This window comes from Oreochromis niloticus, linkage group LG16 (genome assembly GCF_001858045.2).
Source record: "Oreochromis niloticus isolate F11D_XX linkage group LG16, O_niloticus_UMD_NMBU, whole genome shotgun sequence".
Lineage (NCBI taxonomy): Eukaryota > Metazoa > Chordata > Actinopteri > Cichliformes > Cichlidae > Oreochromis > Oreochromis niloticus.
The window spans coordinates 15,391,873-15,411,429 of NC_031987.2; the positions used below are offsets into that span (position 1 = coordinate 15,391,873).

General features: G+C 38.3%; 1 protein-coding gene across 1 annotated transcript in view; it reads right to left on the reverse strand.

Moving 5' to 3' along the window:
* Window positions 1–2,552: 2,552 nt before the first annotated feature.
* kcnh7 (potassium voltage-gated channel subfamily H member 7) overlaps window positions 2,553–19,557 on the reverse strand; it is a 40,347-nt gene continuing 23,342 nt past the window's right edge. Inside the window, exons 7-15 of the mRNA XM_013272613.3 lie at window positions 14,855–15,254; window positions 14,424–14,623; window positions 12,641–12,893; window positions 10,452–10,666; window positions 10,223–10,310; window positions 9,902–10,063; window positions 7,302–7,458; window positions 3,989–4,169; window positions 2,553–3,704 (exon numbers count right to left, since the gene is read on the reverse strand). Coding sequence (XP_013128067.1) covers window positions 3,417–3,704; window positions 3,989–4,169; window positions 7,302–7,458; window positions 9,902–10,063; window positions 10,223–10,310; window positions 10,452–10,666; window positions 12,641–12,893; window positions 14,424–14,623; window positions 14,855–15,254 — 1,944 coding nt within the window. The 3' untranslated portion in view covers window positions 2,553–3,416. The remainder of the gene's footprint in view (window positions 3,705–3,988; window positions 4,170–7,301; window positions 7,459–9,901; window positions 10,064–10,222; window positions 10,311–10,451; window positions 10,667–12,640; window positions 12,894–14,423; window positions 14,624–14,854; window positions 15,255–19,557) is intronic.

Here is a 19,557-nt window from a genome sequence, read left to right on the forward strand (position 1 = left end):
ACAATCCTCCTGGAACACAGCAACTGTAAACACATATATAGACTGAATAACAGAAAGCCAACAACACAACTCCAACTGTGCGTTTTTATTTATTGCTCCCACAGTTTCAAAACTAACGTATGCACTACTGTATGTTCTAAAGAATACTCAATGTAATTTATTCAGTAAAAAAAGAAAAAAAAAACATTTCTGGCAATGGGATGTATTTATTTTCTACAAATGTCTAACAACAACAACCTTCATTGCCAACAGAAAAAAAACTGTACAGGGACTATATAATTCATTATGTATGGTTATTTATACATAAAGATGCTGTCTTAGCATTTGGATTTGTCATATAGGCACAAGATCCTCTCTGGGGTCTGTTTATGCACAAGTACTATGTGTCCTTGTGTCCCGCAGTGCCCCTTCCTCTTCTCCCCCCAACACCTCATCCGAGTAAAGTATGCTGACATCATTTTATATTGTAATGTGCTACTTTGGGCTGACAGGCAGTGCAAAACGGTAAGTATATAGAGACTCAAAAAAATGCATGCTTTGTAGATCCATATGAAAATAAATAAATAAATACAAAACTAATAAGAATTCCCCATAGGCTGCAATAATATATGTTATATTTCATAGGTAAGTTTTCCAAAACCCTTTAAATCTCAAACCATGATGCACTCATTTAAGTGGCCACTTTCACATTTTTCCCATACAACATAATGTTGACTTAAAAGGAACTCAGATTATTTCAGCTCGTGTGATCTCATATACTAAACCACGGTGTTAAAAAAACACATGGCACAGTTCCCCATTTAGCCAAGCAAAACAGGAAAAAACATGCTGGTGGCTGTAAGCAACAACTACAACCAAATGCCACATGGCCCATAAGTGTTCTTTTGTTCTCCAACAAAGACTGATGGAGCTTATCAGACGCTTCGGATGCAGGTGGCTGGCAGATGTGCGCGAGCTGGTCGTTATGGACCATGTTTACATTAGTGACTATTAAACTGGCTTGGGTAACAAAAAGAAATGGGGACTGTATTATTTCACAGTCGACTTGAAAAAAGTTGAACAAAATACGCGTGGTAATATCTAGATATTAAGACCAAGACTGTTCCAACAATGTGTCACTTTTTTAATTCACAAAAATGAAAACATCTACGTTTTTTAATAACACATTCAAACTGCTGTTAATCTTAATATAATCAGTTATACACGTCTTCATAGTCAGAGTTCCTTCAACACATTTGAATAATTATATTGTAAGAGAAAAATGAGGAAGTAAGTTATAAGACACAAAACATTTGATATGATTTTTTTTCTATTTCTTTACTAAATGTAGAAATGTCTATATCATACTTGTCCAAACGGCGAAAAAAATCTAAAATCTGCATGTTATATTTTTCCAGATAAGTACGTATAGTGTATTCTGTTGGCTTAACATTGTACACCAGGTGCACATTAGTCATTGCAGTAATAAAGCACATTGTTTATAGAAGAAAACCATAGTTTTTTTTTTGATACTGTACAGTATATTGCAGTGCAATTGTCCATAACCCCTGAGTCACACTTCAGAGAAGACAGGCATACAACATACATCAGAAAACTCTTATTTGTAATAATGCTGTATTACACTACAGAAGACTTATATTTCTTTCATATACAAACTCATTACTCCTAAAGCCTGGAATGTTTTTATGTGCCCACACAGACTTTACACTCTAAACGGGCTCTAACATTAATGACCAGGCTCATCCGTGACTGTTGCATCATGTAAGATAATCTCCACTGTCCTGTCAGTGCCTCAGCATCAGGTGCTAGGTACTGAATTCTGCAAATGGAGAAAGAAAAGCTGTGCCGTCATTTTTCTGTTGTGGAAAAGCCACCTCCTCACGCTTCAGGTGCTCGCATGTTTTGATAGCAGTGCAGGTACCTATGACTCACTCGCATCCTTGTTTCCAAGTCTCGGGTTGGACAGGTTAACTGCCTAAACAAACATGTCTGTATTCAGCTGCTGCCAGCCAGCCTTGGTAACAGTAATGGGTTGGCTCCTTTCAGCGTTCACAATATTTTAGTTGTGGCTTTCATGTGTTCTTGTCTGCTGCTCTGAAGTATAGCAAGTAAGAATGATCACTTGCATTGAACTCTGGCAGAGAGTAATACAGTTGCGGCTCTCTGTTGACACCCAGCGTCTGGAGAGATAACCTTTCCCTCTTCAGACTACAGGCATGAAAGGATTGAAAAAAGGCTCGATGGGGTTGTTGGCAAATTCTTGTGTAAAGACTTTTAATTTGCTTGGCAGTGTGTGTTAGTCCTGGCCTTCTACAGCCTCCGCTCTCTGTGGACTCTGCACATGAGTACTGGTAGTATGTTAGTTAGCTTCAAACTAGCACCTTATCCACCAGATGACCCACTTTTGTCACTTTTAAATGACTCACACCTATTGCTCATAAGATGTTATGAAATGCTAGTACAGCAAGTGGTCGTGATGCCACCATCACCTTCGACTTGTTTTTGAAAGTATGTTTTTTCCACAAGTTCCTCTATTTTTTGTATCTTTCTGAGTACCTTCCATGAATGTTCATCATCCACAGACCCCTCACTGAGGAACAGCTGGCTGCTGTTACGCACCGCACCTCCTGGTGTTTTTGGCCATTCTGCTGCAGAACCTGGTGAGTTATTGTATCCACTGTGGGAAGGTTGAGATGCCAGTCTTTCCCTGGTTTTGCAGCTACCACCAGGAAGAACCCTATTTGTCTGATGACTGGAGCGTTAGTCACTGGGACCTGTCTACTGTGAGGTAGGTCAGTCGGCTCTTCTTGCTTACACTTGGAGCTAGTGTCACTATCCACACCTTCGATTTTACCCAAGCCACGTAGCGCATGCTGGTGTGACCAACTGTGTGGGAACATAAAATGCTGCAATAGTGTGTCTGCAAAAAACACAAAGTCCGTTAACTAGAAAAGCATTTGCAAAACAGAAAATTGGTTGTGTGTTGCTCTGTATTTCTACCACAACCTAGTGGAGACCAGCATTCTTGCAGAATAAGAAGAATTTAATTAAAAATGCTGAAATGCTGTCCTCATGGGTTAAATAGGTGCATCAAGATTAAGTGGGCATCACCATGTAAGTTTAAAGAGCAAAAATGAATGAGGATGATGATGATTATGGATTAAATCCTGTTTTGACAGAACTACTGTTAAAATATGTAACTATTGTTACATATTACACTGGCAGCTGCAGGAATCGTTTCTTAATTCCGTGTCAACCACGTAAAACAGTGTTTTGTCTTCATGCACAATGTAAGAACATCTTATTTCTATTACCAAGCCACAGATGACTGTGCCAGCATGCTGATAAAAGAAACTGCTACTTAGTAATTACAGCATTAAAACCTCAACATTAGAATACCGTGCTGCAGAAAAGATTTATGGCCTTGGAGACTCGTGGTCTGAGGCAGGTTTATGGAGTCCAGTGGTACTGAGGTTGGAGTCTGAAGGTGACATGGAAGAAGAGGAAGCAGAGTTTTCGGGTGGAAGAAGGATCAGTGCTGACTGTTGATGCCCTGTGGATGGTTGTTGATGCTGTTGTGGCTCTGTATGTCTCTGCACAAGAAATTCTTTAAGGCTGTCCTCAGTGGGTGCATTCACACTGGCCAAGCTCAACACAGAGTCTTTGGATTCCTGAATGGTGCTCCCTAGTTTTTGGTTGGGGGCCTAAAAAAACAGTTTTTGACAATAATAAGATCTTTGTTGCCTGTGCTGGGGTAAATAATCTCATTATATATACATTTAATATCTTGTTTCAGATGTGAAATTATATTTACCCCCTAAAACACAACTGTATTTGTAGAAAAACAAACAAACCAACACATTTTTAGATGTGACATTTAGTTTAACAGTATGAAAACGTGAAGGGAAAGGTCTCAACGTGGACATATGTGGAAAATAAATGCTCTATGTAAAATGATGTCTACCAACTAAAGTGATGACATCCTTACTTGAGTTCCTGCAGAGCTAAAGAAATGGCTTGCATTCAGAGCAGCCGGCTGAACCTTCACTGCAGATCTGTGATAGTCTGGACTAGCAGTCACAGTGCTGTAGGCAGGCGGTCCCAGAGTTGGTTGCCTCTGCAGCAGCTGCAGGATGGCCTGCATATCAGATAACAGCTGAGATTCTAGCCTAAAAAAACAAAAGGAGTGATGAGCAAAAACAGACAGATTTACTGTATAATATTAGCAAAAGATTAAAAAAAAAAGAAAGAGTATTTACGTAACTCAGACAGTGTGAACCTAACTGTGTGTGATAATGGCTGAAAGCACACTCAGATGTGCTTCACTGAGCACTAGATGGAGCCGTTGCTCTGGACAAAATTAAGAGACGGCAACGGTGTGGAAACATTCTGTCAAAGCAATAGATGAAAGACATTGCCCCTGCTAGGAGCGATAATGAGCTTTGTGTGGGACATGTGAATTCTGCATTTACTGTGCAAATAACTATTATACTCATATGGTAAATCTAATTAAGTCTAGATTTTATCCAAGTTCTATATTTAGGACTTAAGGCAAAAAAACCAAACCCATTTGTATTCCATCTAATGCACAAAGACACTGTCAGCCTTTTTGTTTTCCTCGTTTAATATGTTGTGGCTCATGAGACACTAAGTAAAAGCAGACACACAGCATTTTGTAGGGTACCAAACAATATTATTCTTGGCTATTTACATAGATGTGTGAATGAGAAAAGCCGCACCAACATTTTTTTCCTGCCACATATGCTTTCAGACTAGTCAAAGCCACAAAAACACCAAAATAACAGAGAAGTGCTGCTCATCCTGCAGCCAGCCAGCATTAAAAAAACAAGGTCAGGTATAGTGCAGTGGATAAAATGTCTTATTTGCGCTTAATAAAATGAGCTTGCCCAGTATTTCAGGCACCCTGATGCGATCTTTCGTTCTCTGTGATAATTCCAGCTAAAAATACCATCTGCTGTTCATTTGCGTGTCCATTTCAGGTGGCTGCTGACTGCAGGTGTGATTCTGAAACTACTGCCAAAGATGTGTTCCTTCATTCCAGGAATGACAAAAATAAAATCTATTCATTTTGGGGAAGGTAAAGTACAACCTAGCTGTTAGAAATCAATCTCACCATTTTGTTTCTATCATTATAAACTGTTTCAGGCACATTTTTTTCTGAGCGCTGCTTTGCAAAATAAAGACTTTTGTACCAGTTCATTCTCAAGTTTGATTTGCGCCGGTCCTACAATGTTGCATCCTGCTTCCATTAGATCCAACCTCCCACTCCAAGTCCGACAACAGCTTCTGCCAACTAGTTGCCGTCCTCCACCTACTCCTTCACATTTGGTGTAGCCTACTTTTAGCAGTGTGGGAGGTGACATCTTAAAAGAATAAAGCACTGCCTTATCATTTACTGAAATTAATAATAGCATTTATCTGAAAATGCAATGATAAATAAGAATAGTGACAAATATACCTCTGCTGTCGCCACAGAACATACCAGAAAATGCTCTAGAGAAGTCTAGTTGCAAAAGACTACCTGAATATTTTTGTGCACAGTGAAAATCCATCATACTTTCAATATCCACTCAAATTAGACAGTGTAATTGATAGATAAATCCATTCTTTCTGTTTTTTTAAGAACTACTATCAATGTTATATATGTAGACTTGAAGAAAGTAGAAAAAATAACAACCAATTGAACAAACACACAAATACATAAACACATAATGCCTCTAGGCAAGGCTGCTTCTCTCCCGAAGGTGTAAAAATCAGTTTTACAGAATGTTTTGAAAAAAAAGGAAAAGGCTCCATTTAAAGCCACCATGAGTCACAAGCGAAAATTTGTGACTTTTATGGCACGCTCGGTTGCTGTAATGTCAGACGTTACATCAGCAGTAGCTATGGTTTACAAATGAGATTTAGATGTTGAATGGAAAAAGTGAGGGGAACAGAGAGGAGCCTTTACCCTGCACTTAAAACTGGAAAAAATATTCCACTCTGCTCCTTCTGAGTCACTTTAAGTGAAATGTTCACTCATATGACTCCATGCATTTTTAATGGGCAGACTGTTGAATCTACCAGTTCAACTGCTGGGTAACAAAAATAACTAATCAGCCAATTACACAGCAGCAACTCAATGCATTTAGTCATGCAGACATGGTCAGGTTGACCGGCTGAAGTTCACACTGAGCATCAGGGTGGGGGAGAAAGGTGCTTTAAGGGACTTTGAACATGCTATGGTTGTTGGTGACAGATGGGCTGCTGGTATTTCAGAATTTCTACTAATCTACTGACATTTTCTCACACAACCATCTCTTTACAGAGACTGGTATGAAAAAGAGAAAATATCCAGTGAGCAGCACTTCTCTAGATGGAAATGCCAGAGTTCAGAGGAGAATAGCCGGGCTGCTTTGAGCTGATAGGATGGCAACAGAGACTCAAATAACCACTCACTATAGCCAAGGTTTGCAAAAGAGTATCTCTGAATGAGAAACGTGTTGAACCTTGAAACAGATGAGTTACAAGAGCTGAAGACCAGACCATGTGCCATTCCTGTCAGATAAGAACAGGGAACTGAAGCCTCAATTCACATAGGTTCATCAAAATTTGACAACAGAAGATCAGAAAAACGTTGCTTGGTCTAACAAGTGTCGATTTCTGCTGCAACAACTGGATGATTGGGTCAGAATTTGGCATAAACGTGAAAGCATTGATCCATCCTGTGTTGTATAAATGTTTCAGGTTGCTGGTGGATAGCAACTGAGTGCTATCATGTCAACATGGACCAAAAAAGACAACTGCACATCTCACTTCAGTAAAGGAATGCCCCTGGATAAATGTAAAAAACTGTGTCATATTTTCTTCAGAACAAGTAGAGCTCCAACTTTAACTTCAAAGTTAACCTAAACTTTTCACATTAAAATTAAAGGAGAGAAGTTTTAACATCATTTACTAAAGTAAATGTAGACAATAATGTAGAAATACTGTCCAAAAAAGCAACTCTTTGCGCATTCTGATAAAAAATGCTACACTGTTTCCAAACAGAGATGTGCTAAGCGCAACTAGTAAGTTTAGACAAGAAAAAAGATTTCTGCAATTTCATGCGATGCCACACATGAGCTATGTGGCTGAAATGGCAAACCAGTGGTAAAAGAAAAAGGGTTAGTCAAAAAAAACAAAGAAAAACAACAAGCACTGTTATTCACACTAGAAAAGTTCACATTTTGGGGTAATTCATAGTTTATGACAGTAAAGTGAAGCTCAACCATCTGCATGCTGACTCTAAAAATATGTACCTGTTTAAATGGTCCTGAAGCTGACCTAAGCGTTGTTCCACCTCTCCATATGTGATTTCACTGGCAGAATTATCATCCTCTCTCAGGTCCTGGAACTGCGCTGACTCATCCAGGTAGTCTGTAGGCTTCTTACAGGCCCATTTATCACAGCACAGATCTGGAGGACCAAACCAACATGCATGATTTACATCCTCACTTGTAGGTCAGAGCAACGTCATCACTAAACATTACTAAAATAGAATATAATTAATCTCTACAGCAAAGCTGTGTGTAGATCCTTTGTTGTAATTTATCACACTGCTATACCAGGAGAATTATTATATCAGTGTTTTCCAGTTGCAAACTAACCCTGTTGTTATCTCTGTTTGGCACATGGTAGTATTTAACCTGCTGTCCAGTGATATGCGTGGAGCCTCTTTTGTTGTTTTAAACAGAGGGCTGCTTAATTCTGTGATTAAGTTATCTCACTGAACAGACTGTGCAGGTGGCTTTGCACGAACACAATGAGTTGCATAGATTAGTTTAGAGTTTGGGCTGAGGGTGCATTGACAGTCGTTCTCTCGGTCCGACTTTGTATCACGTAGAACCCCAGCTCCAAAATAGTTGGGATACTGGGTAAATTTTAACTGGGTAAATTTATTTTATTCACAATAAAACATAGAAAATCAGGTCATTTTAAATTTGATTATAGCACATATAAACAACAGCACATGGCCTATTGAATCATGCCATTATTTATTAAGAAAAAAAAAGGAAAGAAGCCAAAATATAGAAATGGTGTGAGGAAAAACTAAGTATACCCCATGATTCAGCACTTTTACAGCAGCAATAACGTAATTAGTAAAGTAATTTGAAGTAATTGTTTTCTGTATGACCTTATCAGTCTCTCGTATCATTGTGGGGGAATTTTGGCCCACTCTTCTTTACATCATTGCTTCAATTTGCTGAGCTTTGCGGGCATTTGTTTATACACAGCTCTCTTAAGGTCACATCACAGCATTTCAATCAGGCTGAGGTCTGAACTTTGACTGGGCCATTACTGCACCTTGGTTCTTTTCCTTTTCAGCCATTCTGTCCTGTTACATGATTCAGTTTTGCCCAAACTTTAACTGTTGGACAGATGGGTCCACACTTGACTCTAGAATACTTTGGTATACAGAGGAGCTCACAGTTGACTCCATGACTGCAAGATGCTCAGGTCCTGTGGCTGCAAAATAAGCCCAAATCCTCACCTTTCCACCATCGCTTTGGCAGTTGGTATACTAAAGCACTCTGTTTGGTGTTCACCAAATGTGGTGCTGTGTATTGTGATCTGGTTTAAATGGTTTGTTTACAAGAAACTCTACAAACTTAACCTTGCAATTCACAATTTCTCTGATTTACTAGTGTGTCCACTCCTGGAATGACTGGCAACTGTCTTGAATGTTTACCACTTATGAATAATCTTTGTCTCTGTAGAATGATGGACCTAAAATATTTTGGAAATGGCTTTATTGCCCTTTTCAGACTAATAAACTGCAGCAATTGGTTCTGAGACCACTGCTGATGTCTTCCCTCCTCAGTATTTTGTTAATGCACACCTGAATGCTCCAAATGAGGAAACTGTCAGAAGTTATTTTCTACAGAGATAACTCGCACAGGCTGATGATCAATAAATCACATGCATTTAATTAGCAGCATCCATCCATCCATCCATCCATCCATCCATCCATCCATCCATCCATCCATCCATCCATCCATCCATTTTCTTCCGCTTATCTAATTCAAGTTTTTGTTAACATTGTGTAATCTCATAGTTTTTAGTTCACTTGAGGTTGTATATATTTCATTTTAAGGCCTGTTAAGGACCTGATGTATTATGATCTGGTAAGTAAAACTTTAGACTTTATCATCAGAGTATTTACACAAGGCTTTGTGCAAAAGTTTATGTGGTTTCCAATATGTTGAAAATTGTTGGATAGCCATTATAATATAAGGTCGACAACATAGAGACTGGAATGCCAAAATAATTGTTGATTTTTTTGTCTGAAGGACTGCAGTTGCATGCTGTTCCATTACTATCTGCACTTATACAATTGTCTTCAAAAGAATATTAAATGTGGAATAATTTGTGGATGGAATCATATCAATAGTGATCTGCAGCATGCAAGGCATTTGTCTGGATATTGGACTAGAAAAAAAATATTAAGAACAACTGCAGGACCCTGCAGCTCTTCTTATGCATGTCTGCAAGGGAGAATAATGCAGTCTTAAATCTATGATTTTTGAGACAGATGACATTCTGTCTCTTAGAATCATAATCAGCTGAGCAGCATTTTGGCAGAAGACAACCTAAATATTTAAATTCATAAGTTTTTGCTCAAAGCAACTCTAGAAGCCTGGGAACATCCCAACACTCTCCACACATCCAGTCACCCTCTTAGAGTTGCTAATGCAGCGTCAAGGACATTGTCCTTCAGTGTCTTTCCACCACTCACATTAGTGTTTGTCCTACAAATATTCATCATGATTTGCAACACTGCTTTGAAAGTTCTTGTCAAAAAAGCTAAGATTTTATTCATCAGATATTTACAATTCATCTGTAAGACAAGATCTGTTACCTTCAAAAGGTGGTTTTCTGTCCAAGCTGTCTCTGACAATAACATCTGAGTCTAGGCCTGGAACTGTGAGTGAAGAGCGACCCAGAACTACTGAAGATCTCTTTAGGCACGAGTTAGACTCTCTCTCCCTTTGAACTTCTTTAACCATTTCTTTGCTTTCCCCTGTAGAACGGCAATCAGCAGGAGTCAGTGGAATAACACCATATCCCATAGAGGACAGACTTTTGCATATCCGAGCACCACTCCATGAATAATAATAAAGAAAAAAATTTGCAGCCACAAAGCATGCTTAACAAGGTTCTCCTCTATGTTTCTACTGACCTTTAGATAGATCTGCTGTGAAAGAGATTCTTCTTTTCACATTTTTATTGTCCTCACCATCTGAATCATTTTCTTTGACACTACAGGGCTGCAAAATTAAAATACGTCAATCAGAAAATGTCTCAGTTACCAAGAATGAACAAACAAACATAACTTAGACAAATTACAATATGAATACTTGCTAAAAAAAAAAACACCCATTCAACACATAGGTCCAAAAAGTTCTTACATTATCTGCCTTGGTGGAGTCATCTCTCAGGTTGAAAGTAAGCTCCAGGTTGTTGAAGAAGTGGTCTGCAAACTCCGGGTACATGTCTAGCACCTCCAGCAGGTCTTCTCGCTGAATGGTGCTCAGGTCACAGTAACTCAGAGCCCGCACATCAGCGTTAGACTTTCCAGGCTTGGCATAGAGATGGATCATTTCTCCAAATATGTCATTTTTACCTGGAGGTGACAAACACACAAACAACAGGTAATCTCGACAGTTTTAGTGGGAAGATGTAAAAATGCTGACTTGAGCTACAGTGAGTTCTATAAGAAGGGATGACGCAGGCATAAATCTCTGCTGCGATTACAATAGGAATTTATTTATCACTCTGATTTCACTAAGGGGCAGCAGACATGTTTGTTTTTGTGGATAATCAAAATCAGACAACCTCTAATTTCTGTGTAGATGTTCTCCCAGGGCCTGCACATCAGTTGTCTTTCTATCTTTGATCCATTATTTATGTTGAGGAGTAACTACTAACACACAGCAACTTTGATGCGATGAGTAAAGGAGGGCTTGATTGCAATTGACACACTTGTGCACTTCAAAGGCAATTTTTGTGCTGATTTTGGCTATCACATAATTAAGCCAGTTCTTCAGTGAACTTGGAAAAAGTGAAAAAAAAAAATCTACGGTAAGCTTAGCTTTTAGTCTGGAGAATAAAAAAGCTTCCTTTGCAGAAATAAGGGCCCATTTTCCAAAGGACGAGAGGCCTGGTTTAAAGGGCATCATGAAAAATCCCTTTGTTGGTGTGGGGGGTTCACTAAATGCCAACAGTGTAAGCAGGGGTTCAGAAGAAAGAGATATGATATGCTGGCTGCCAGTGTGCCTTTCACAGCATGCACCGGACACCTTTCTGCCACAGAGGAAAGCCTCACACAGACTGGTGTGTCTCTCCCCCGCACACAAACACAGAGCTCTCACCACAAGGATTGATTAGGATAAGAGATTAATTCCTCACCTGTGGAACAATGCTAATAGCCTTGTTGGAGTCATGATCATTACAAGAGAAAAATACTTTAACACCATGGGCTGACCATTGCCATGTTTGAGGTTGGTATAGTTCCCCATGTGAGAATAAACTATGGTGATGGAGCATTATAATTATGGTTGAGTGGCTTTTCCACGATATTCACTAATAACACGTTTTGTGTGATGCAGCAACCTTTGCTAAGCTGAAACCTCATTCTTTCAGGTGCAGCTTTAGTGAGAATTAATCTCATGAATAATGAATAAAATCTAATCCAGGCCCAGTCTGCAGTGCATGAATGAAGTTTACCCATGAAGAAAAAGTAAATAGACATTTTATATTTTAACAATGATGCATCACGCTCAGTATCAATACATAAAGAATGAAAAATACAGCTTCAAATTTAGAGCTGCCAGTTGTTTTAGCCAAAGCTGCTTTTTACTGACATTATTTTAATACTCTCTATTTTGCAGCTTTAACTCATTTCCCAGTGCTGTCAAAAAAGTGGCACCATTTTCACTGCGTTCTTTGAAACTGCCAGACAAACCTTCCATGAGGCCACTTAATAGAAATGCCAGAGTGTCAAACCTGTCACACAAACACCCCAGAACTCTCAAGAAAACGAAATGTGAAAACCCACATGAAGGCACATTTTATTTTGAATTTTCTAGTGCTAAATACGCCTAGGTCCAGAACATCTGTGCACATTGAATTCACATGTGGGTACTAGAATGTTTCTTATACAGTATGTGCTTCCTCTCTGACTATATAAAAAAGGTATATCTTAAAGATCTTTTTACAAAATCAACACTAAGCTCAAAACAGTATGATCCTAAATTAGACCTGCCCAAAGTTAGCCTGGTGCTGACATTTAACACACAGTCAGCTGAGAGATCTAAATACAACAGGGAGGTGACATTGACTATTACAGTTCATCACATTTCCAGGTGGAGGCAGAGGATTTTATGTGCAGCAGAGACTGCCATTATCTGCACTAAACTCCTGATAGACATTGGCAAAATGTCAAACAGCACAAAAGAGTTTACTCTGGGTATAAAAAATCTCTTAATCAACTGAGCACCTTCCACCCAACCTACTTATTGTAATTGAGACAAAATATCAAATAAACACTAGATATTGGAACACATCAGTAAAATGATCAACAAGGGGTTGTATTTACCCAGGATAGCTACCACAATGTCATCTTTCAAGATCTCAATAGAACCACGCGACAAAAAATAGAGAGCAGTGAGCACATCACCGCCGTGGACCAGAGTGTCTCCGGGAGGTACATGAGCGGAATTGAAGCGCATGGCCAAGGCCCTCAAGCATCCTTTGGTGGCTCCTTGAAAAGCTTTGCAGTTGTCCAGAAGATTCTTGTTGAGGTGAAGGCAGATATCTGCCTGTAGGCACTCGGGAAACCCTTTTAACACCTAAGATGCAGAGAAAAAAAGTAAATAAAGTGCTCAAAACATTTGTTTGATATCCTTACAGAGATGTGTTTCGAAGATAATTGTGACCACATCATCAGATCAGTATGTCAAGCTTTGTTCTCTCAGAGACAAAAGCACACTAGTCAGAAAAAAAGCACTTTCAAAAGAACTTTGTATAGAGGTGGCCTCTAAACTTGTGAGTTTTTAAAGAAAACAAAGCAGCCATGCACTTGAGGTGGGCTGACAAATAGTAGTATTTTGCAGGGGATGGCACCAAAAAGATACTCTCCCCTGTTGATTTTAAGAATTAAATTAACAGAATAAACACAGGCATGCTAGGAAACTTGTGAAGTACATTCAGGCTTGAATGGATGCTGCCATTACAGAGAAAGGAATGCATAAGACATATGAAGATTTTATGCAAATTTTTCAAAAGAAATGGCTGCCATGACATTGAAATGATTAATCTGAATAAACTACACAATAAGCTGAACCGGTAACAAAGCAGATCAGAATCAAAAGTGTACTATGTATTTGCATCTACACCTGTTAATCTAGTGTAGTTATGCACTGAATTCATACTATGATATATAGAATGTACTGACTGAGTCCATCAAACACTACTTTTTACATAACTTACTAAAGCTGAGATACAACAGAAGCTGTGTGTGTTTTTTTTTAATATTGTTGGTTCCTGCTTTATAGCTCTTAATTACTGAACAAGAATAATGTAAAGCAAATTTTAGACATTACAATAGTAGGGATGTGGTAAGTATTCAGAAAATTACCAGGAGCTAATTCATGGGAAAGGAATGGTTCACAAAAAATGTAGCATTTGCCTTTTTTTCTTAAATAAAGGATTTATTTTACCATCCTTTTCAAAAATGTACCTGGGAATAGACATCTACTGTTAAACTTGTACTGTTACAATCTCAAATGTGAAAAAAAATCTTTAGTTTAACTTCTTCATTTTATTATATTACTTCCTTCCCCATCATCACAGTATCTGTTGAATTTCCTCACACATGTCCAATTAGCCAGTCGGTCACTTTGGTATATACAGCACCAGTTGTCTACCTCCCATTTATCAGGTTGTTTTTGTATTATGCTGTTAATCTTCCAAGGCATTCCCTTCTCGCCTGTCCCCAGTTAGATTTATTTGCTACAATGCCTGACCTCCAATGTCTGACCTTAACTTTGATTAGAGACTATCATGTTGAACTTCAGTCTACCTCCTGTGTCCTGCATCTGGTTCTTCTAACCCACAGACTGTCGACAGCATAATGAGGTTCTTATTTTAAACAGTGATCAGACAGAGACCCATTTTGCCATAAAAATTTAAAGAAATTAAATATGTACCTCCTGCTCTTACCAATGAAGACATGTTAATCCAATTGAAAAGCAGACAAGGGAGAGAAAAAAAGCTCTTTTAGTAGCATGTATTTATATTGTCATCAGTGCAATCACTTGTTTTGTTGGATATCCATATGCATTACAGGGACAGGTGGATGAGTGACTTCAGTTATTTACCGTATTCATATCAATGCCATTAGTGTAGGTCCATGAGTGCTGGAAGTACTCTTCCAGCCTTTGCCTCAGAGGGTTGGGAATTTGATGAAAACGGATGAATTCCTTGACCCGTAACATTTGAGCATGATAGCGGGCCGTACCCGAGTAGAGCCTCTGGATGATGGCAGAAACATTTCCAAAAATACTGGCATACATCAGGGCTGAAATAAAAAAAGCAATGAGTGAAGAGAAGGTACTGTTTTTGCTACAGTCAGCATATTTACTGCTGTTACCCATTAAGACACACAGGTAATTTGATGGAATGTCAACAGATTCTGCTTAAAACATATACAATGTATTGTGAAGGACCTGGAAAAAAGATAGATTTTTGCTCAAAACCCATTCAAGTGATAACAAAAAGAAAAAACCTGAAAAGCATATAAAATACTCACAGCCAATCAGCATGACACATATGGAAAAGACCTTCTCTGAGTTGGTGTTGGGGGAAACATTTCCAAAGCCCACACTGGTCAGACTGCTGAATGTGAAGTAAAGTGCTGTGACATACTTGTCCTTGATAGAGGGACCAGAGTTAGGATCACTGTAGTTGTATCGCTTCCCAATTGACACGCCCAGATTGTCTAGCCAGCCAATCCTGTGTTCCAAGTAAGGCTTCTCCACATTGCCAATGGCATACCATATACAGGCTAACCAGTGGGCGATAAGGGCAAAGATGCACATGAGCAGCATTAGGACTGCAGCTCCGTATTCAGAGTAGCGATCCAGCTTCCTGGCTACACGCACCAATCGCAGAAGCCTTGCTGTCTTCAGCAGGCCAATGAGAGTGGTAGTCTAAAAAAAATATACAGTGAGGAAGATTATTAGTAATAGCAACAGTAGTTTGGATGCCAGATTAACGGTTTTAGATATTGATTCATCATGCTAAAAGATCTGACATGTTATCTACTACTTATCTACTAAACTTGTCTGCACGTGTATTTCCTTTATATTATCAACAACTCTAAAGCTGTGACCAGTTTCACAGTCACTTCACAAACTGAGGTAATGAGCTTCCTTAAAAGAAAAAACTGGATAAGACACCCCAGAGCTCTTTGGTCAAAGGCAAATTAAGTGAGAAGTAAGGACACCAGCAGCCCACAGATAAATCTTCATTTGTTCAATCCTGAACACGGAGGCACACTCATTTAATGGGTCCCTGGGAGCTGTGTAGCTGCTATGTGTCAATAAGAAATGTGTTAACAACTGTAACTGCAATTCCTATTAAAAGGACCATTTGTTTACCTGACAATTACAGAAGAAAAAGTCCAACAAGAAACAATAGCACTTCGTTCATAATCACTTCTTTATATCGTTTACCATTAGTTATCTAAAGGTAAATGAACAAAATTCCACATCATTCTTTTATAAATGTTTCAGAATTTCTCTATCTTTTATTAAAGTGTTGACAGTCATTGCAGCACAGGTTTACCATTGGTGTAATTTTGGAGGAAATGGGACCGCCACAGTAGTTTCTAACTGAGGGTTTAAACTTAAAAAAGGGTTCAATATCTCCCCATCACTGATTTATAATATTAACAAAAATTAACTTTAAAATATGTTCCCACAAAGCAAAGGAAAAAGGTAATATCTTGCATTTCTGCAAACTTCAAATACATCAGCTTCAGTTTCAATCTGGACACAAACACATTGCATGTGAACGTTATAGTAACCGCTCATGGCAGTTTTGAGGCATTTTTGGTAGATTAAGAACACTGAATGAGGGTAAGCTACAATAACTAGTTATTGTATATATACAATAACTAGTAACTAGTGCGCTATACACTATAGCCATATTGTATGTGGCCATAGCGTAAAATAAATGACATTTAATTTTTTACATGTCAAATACTTTATGAGGAACAATGGCATGCACATTTGTTTTTAGAGTTTCTTAGCCCCAGATGCACGTATTTCCTGTTAGCCAGAGATGGGCAGTAACAAAGTACACATACTTTGTTACTATACTTAAGTAGTAATAGAATGTATCTATAATACATACCTTTTAACAAAAATATATCTACTTTCTACTCCTTACATGTCGTTACTTTAGGCTTAAACCATTTGAGGGAAGTTATTTCTGTCACAGCATGCCTTCAAACACCAAACTAATTTGAATCTAAAAGGAGGGAACAATAACATATAAATCACAACCTTATTGGTGTATCCCCCACTGATGCTTATCATACACAAAGAGTTGAAAGAGCCAAAAAACACATAATTTATGCATCATTAATGCCACTACACCTCGGCGTTAAAGTCAGCCAGAAGCGTTTTAGGTGCAGATACTGTAAGTTGAAGTTACTGTTCTTCAGCATCTATTGCTACACAGCAAGCACAAAGCCAATCACTTCTTTCTTTTTTTTTTTGTTTTACATGGCAGCTAATTTCAAATGCCACATTTCTAGCAGTTAAACAAATATATCATACACGATGTGTTGCTGAAATTATGATTTTCACTTGTTTTTTAAAAGTTGCTTCATATACTAGTCATTTTAAATCGTGCAATACTGGTCTACTTAAAATAATGCATTATGTTGGACCAATGCAAATTTAAGGTGATGATGCTGATCAGATTCACTCATGGAATTCTGTCTTTACACTAGATTTATGCTGTCTGGGGGTGGGAAATCAGTCAGCGATAGAGCATGTAACCCCAGCTTAAATCTTGTCAAATTGAGTTGGCTAAATCCACAAAGAGCAGCAGCACAGGTCAGTTCATCACAGCCTGTTCACAAAATCTACTGAAGCTCACAACAACAATTATTGTGACTTATTTGTGATTCTTTTCCCCACTATTTGCTCCACTATAAGTGATCTTAGGGTTCCCATACCAGTTGAATTCCACTTTAACCCTTGATTATCCTCATTTTCCTGTTTAGGTGTGGAGGCAAACTGCAATGAAGGCAACGACTGAAATAGAACTGAAATAAAACCTTAATTCCCTTGTATTGGTATTATTTTATCATAATGTTAATATGACATGAGCTTCAGTTAGCTTTGCGTATAGGAGCTGGTAGAGGAGCTGCTACTTTTTTTATTTAATACCTCTTTACTTTAGAGCCTCCACTTTTTTTTGCTGTTACTTCAGCAACAAAGTTGAATCAGTACTTTGTGTACTTCTATGTAATGAATATGTCTACTTTTACCACCTCTGCTGTCAGCTATTTTATGATTGTTAATCTTGGCCTGTACCAAAATGGTTTCTTGTGAAACATTTGTGTGACATTGGCTGTTGGATAAGTAAACTTGTGTCTCTGTGGCCTGTATTTGTTGAATTCCCATGATCCTTCTCTAACCAACACTAGGACAAAACCAGTACTGTAGCAACTGGCAATCATTTTCTCATTCCCTTCCGTATGTCTACACTCTCTTGTTCAATCTCTCCAGTTAAGTCAAGAATTTCTTGGCTGTGCTTTAATTAAAAATCTGAATGTCAGTCAGATTTAGGCAAGGTGTTTAAGTCAGAAATAATATCACAGGGCCGGTTTTACACTCATAAATTTGAACAGAGATATATACAGAAAAGCCAACATACAAAAAGGGCAGCAAGAGAAATTCAGAGCATCACAGGTCCAGAAAGAAGGAAAAGAAGGGGAGAAATTTGAACCTCATATCCAAGTATGATGTAAGGCTGAATGTGATGTTAATGTAAATATATAGGCAGCTCTACAAAGATTTTTTTGAAGCTTAAAGCACTTAGATTTTTTAAAATGATAGCCTGTGCTAATGGCTTGTCACACTGACTCAAAATTTATTGTCGAAAACATTGCAAATCTATGCTACAGTTTATTTTTTTATGGCAAAGTTTTATTTACTTACTTAAAACTCACTTTCCATTTACAAAGTCCCTTTTCCCCCTAAGTATGTTAGATCTTCATTAAATCTAAAGTCCTAAACTGATATAAAATGTGAGGTTTATGTTTGCATATAATTGCAGTGTGATGGTAAATGAACATTAGTCTCCTTCTCAACTGCTACGGATAGACGTGATTCATCCATAAAGAAAAAGCAGACAACTGAAACGTAATCAAAGTGAACTGCATTAACTGTACCTTCACAGGTAGCTAGGTTTTACGGTTACACAGGGCTACACAGCCTCATCACTCTGTCATTCTGCTAATCTCTAATAGAAACAACATTTACAGGTTCAAGTCAGGACAAAGCAACTAAATTCACAATGAAACTGCTGGACACTGGACAAAAGTAGTTTATATAATAAACATTCTCAAACATTCAGTTTTTCATATTGCCCAGTTTTTGCATGATAACTTTCCCAATATGTTCAATACTATCGTAAAACTATGTCGTTTTTAAAGCAAACAGACACTGAAATCTATTTCACATATATTTCCTACTCTAATCAAAAGGTTTACTTAAGCGATTGTAGGTTAAAACCGTCTTATTAAGCTGCTAAATTGAATGAGCCTTGTGAAAAACCATCTGCCACTGTCTCGGTTGGTTTTGTTTTCTGAATGAGAATGCTGCTGAGCGGGATTTTTCATGTTCAATCTGACATAAACATCAAGACGGAAAGCTATAAATAGAAGTCATGTAAGTGCATGTCCTCACTGTATAACTCAACCTATTTATAGAACAGGAGACTATTGGTTTTTCATTTTTGGCAAAAGTGGAAGTTAAGTAGACATTGTCAAAAACTCGTAGTGAGGATGTGCTTTAGTTTCAAATCATGGTCTCGTTTTGCCAGCTCTGTTTTGTTTGTCACTGTCTGGTGAGTGAAACAGATGTCCATGTTCTTTTTGATTTGTTGTCATTCACTGAACTGACTCAGCAGCGGCCGCAATGATGGAAAAGATGATTATGGTTTACTGTATAATCAGGAGCTTTCCGGGTGTAATGGAGTGTCTACAAAGCACGATAAAGCCCTGAAGTGGATCCAGAGCCTTAGGGGACATATCCTACCAACAAACAAGCCAGCAGTCCTGGCAGCCAGCCTACCAATGGCCATCTCACATCTGCATGTAAGCTGTGCACACAGCCCTGTTGGCCTGCTCCTCACGTAAATGCATCATTGATTGCCATTTGGTAAGCCATTAATCCGTGTAAATGGATTCTAGAATGAGGACCATTCAAAAAA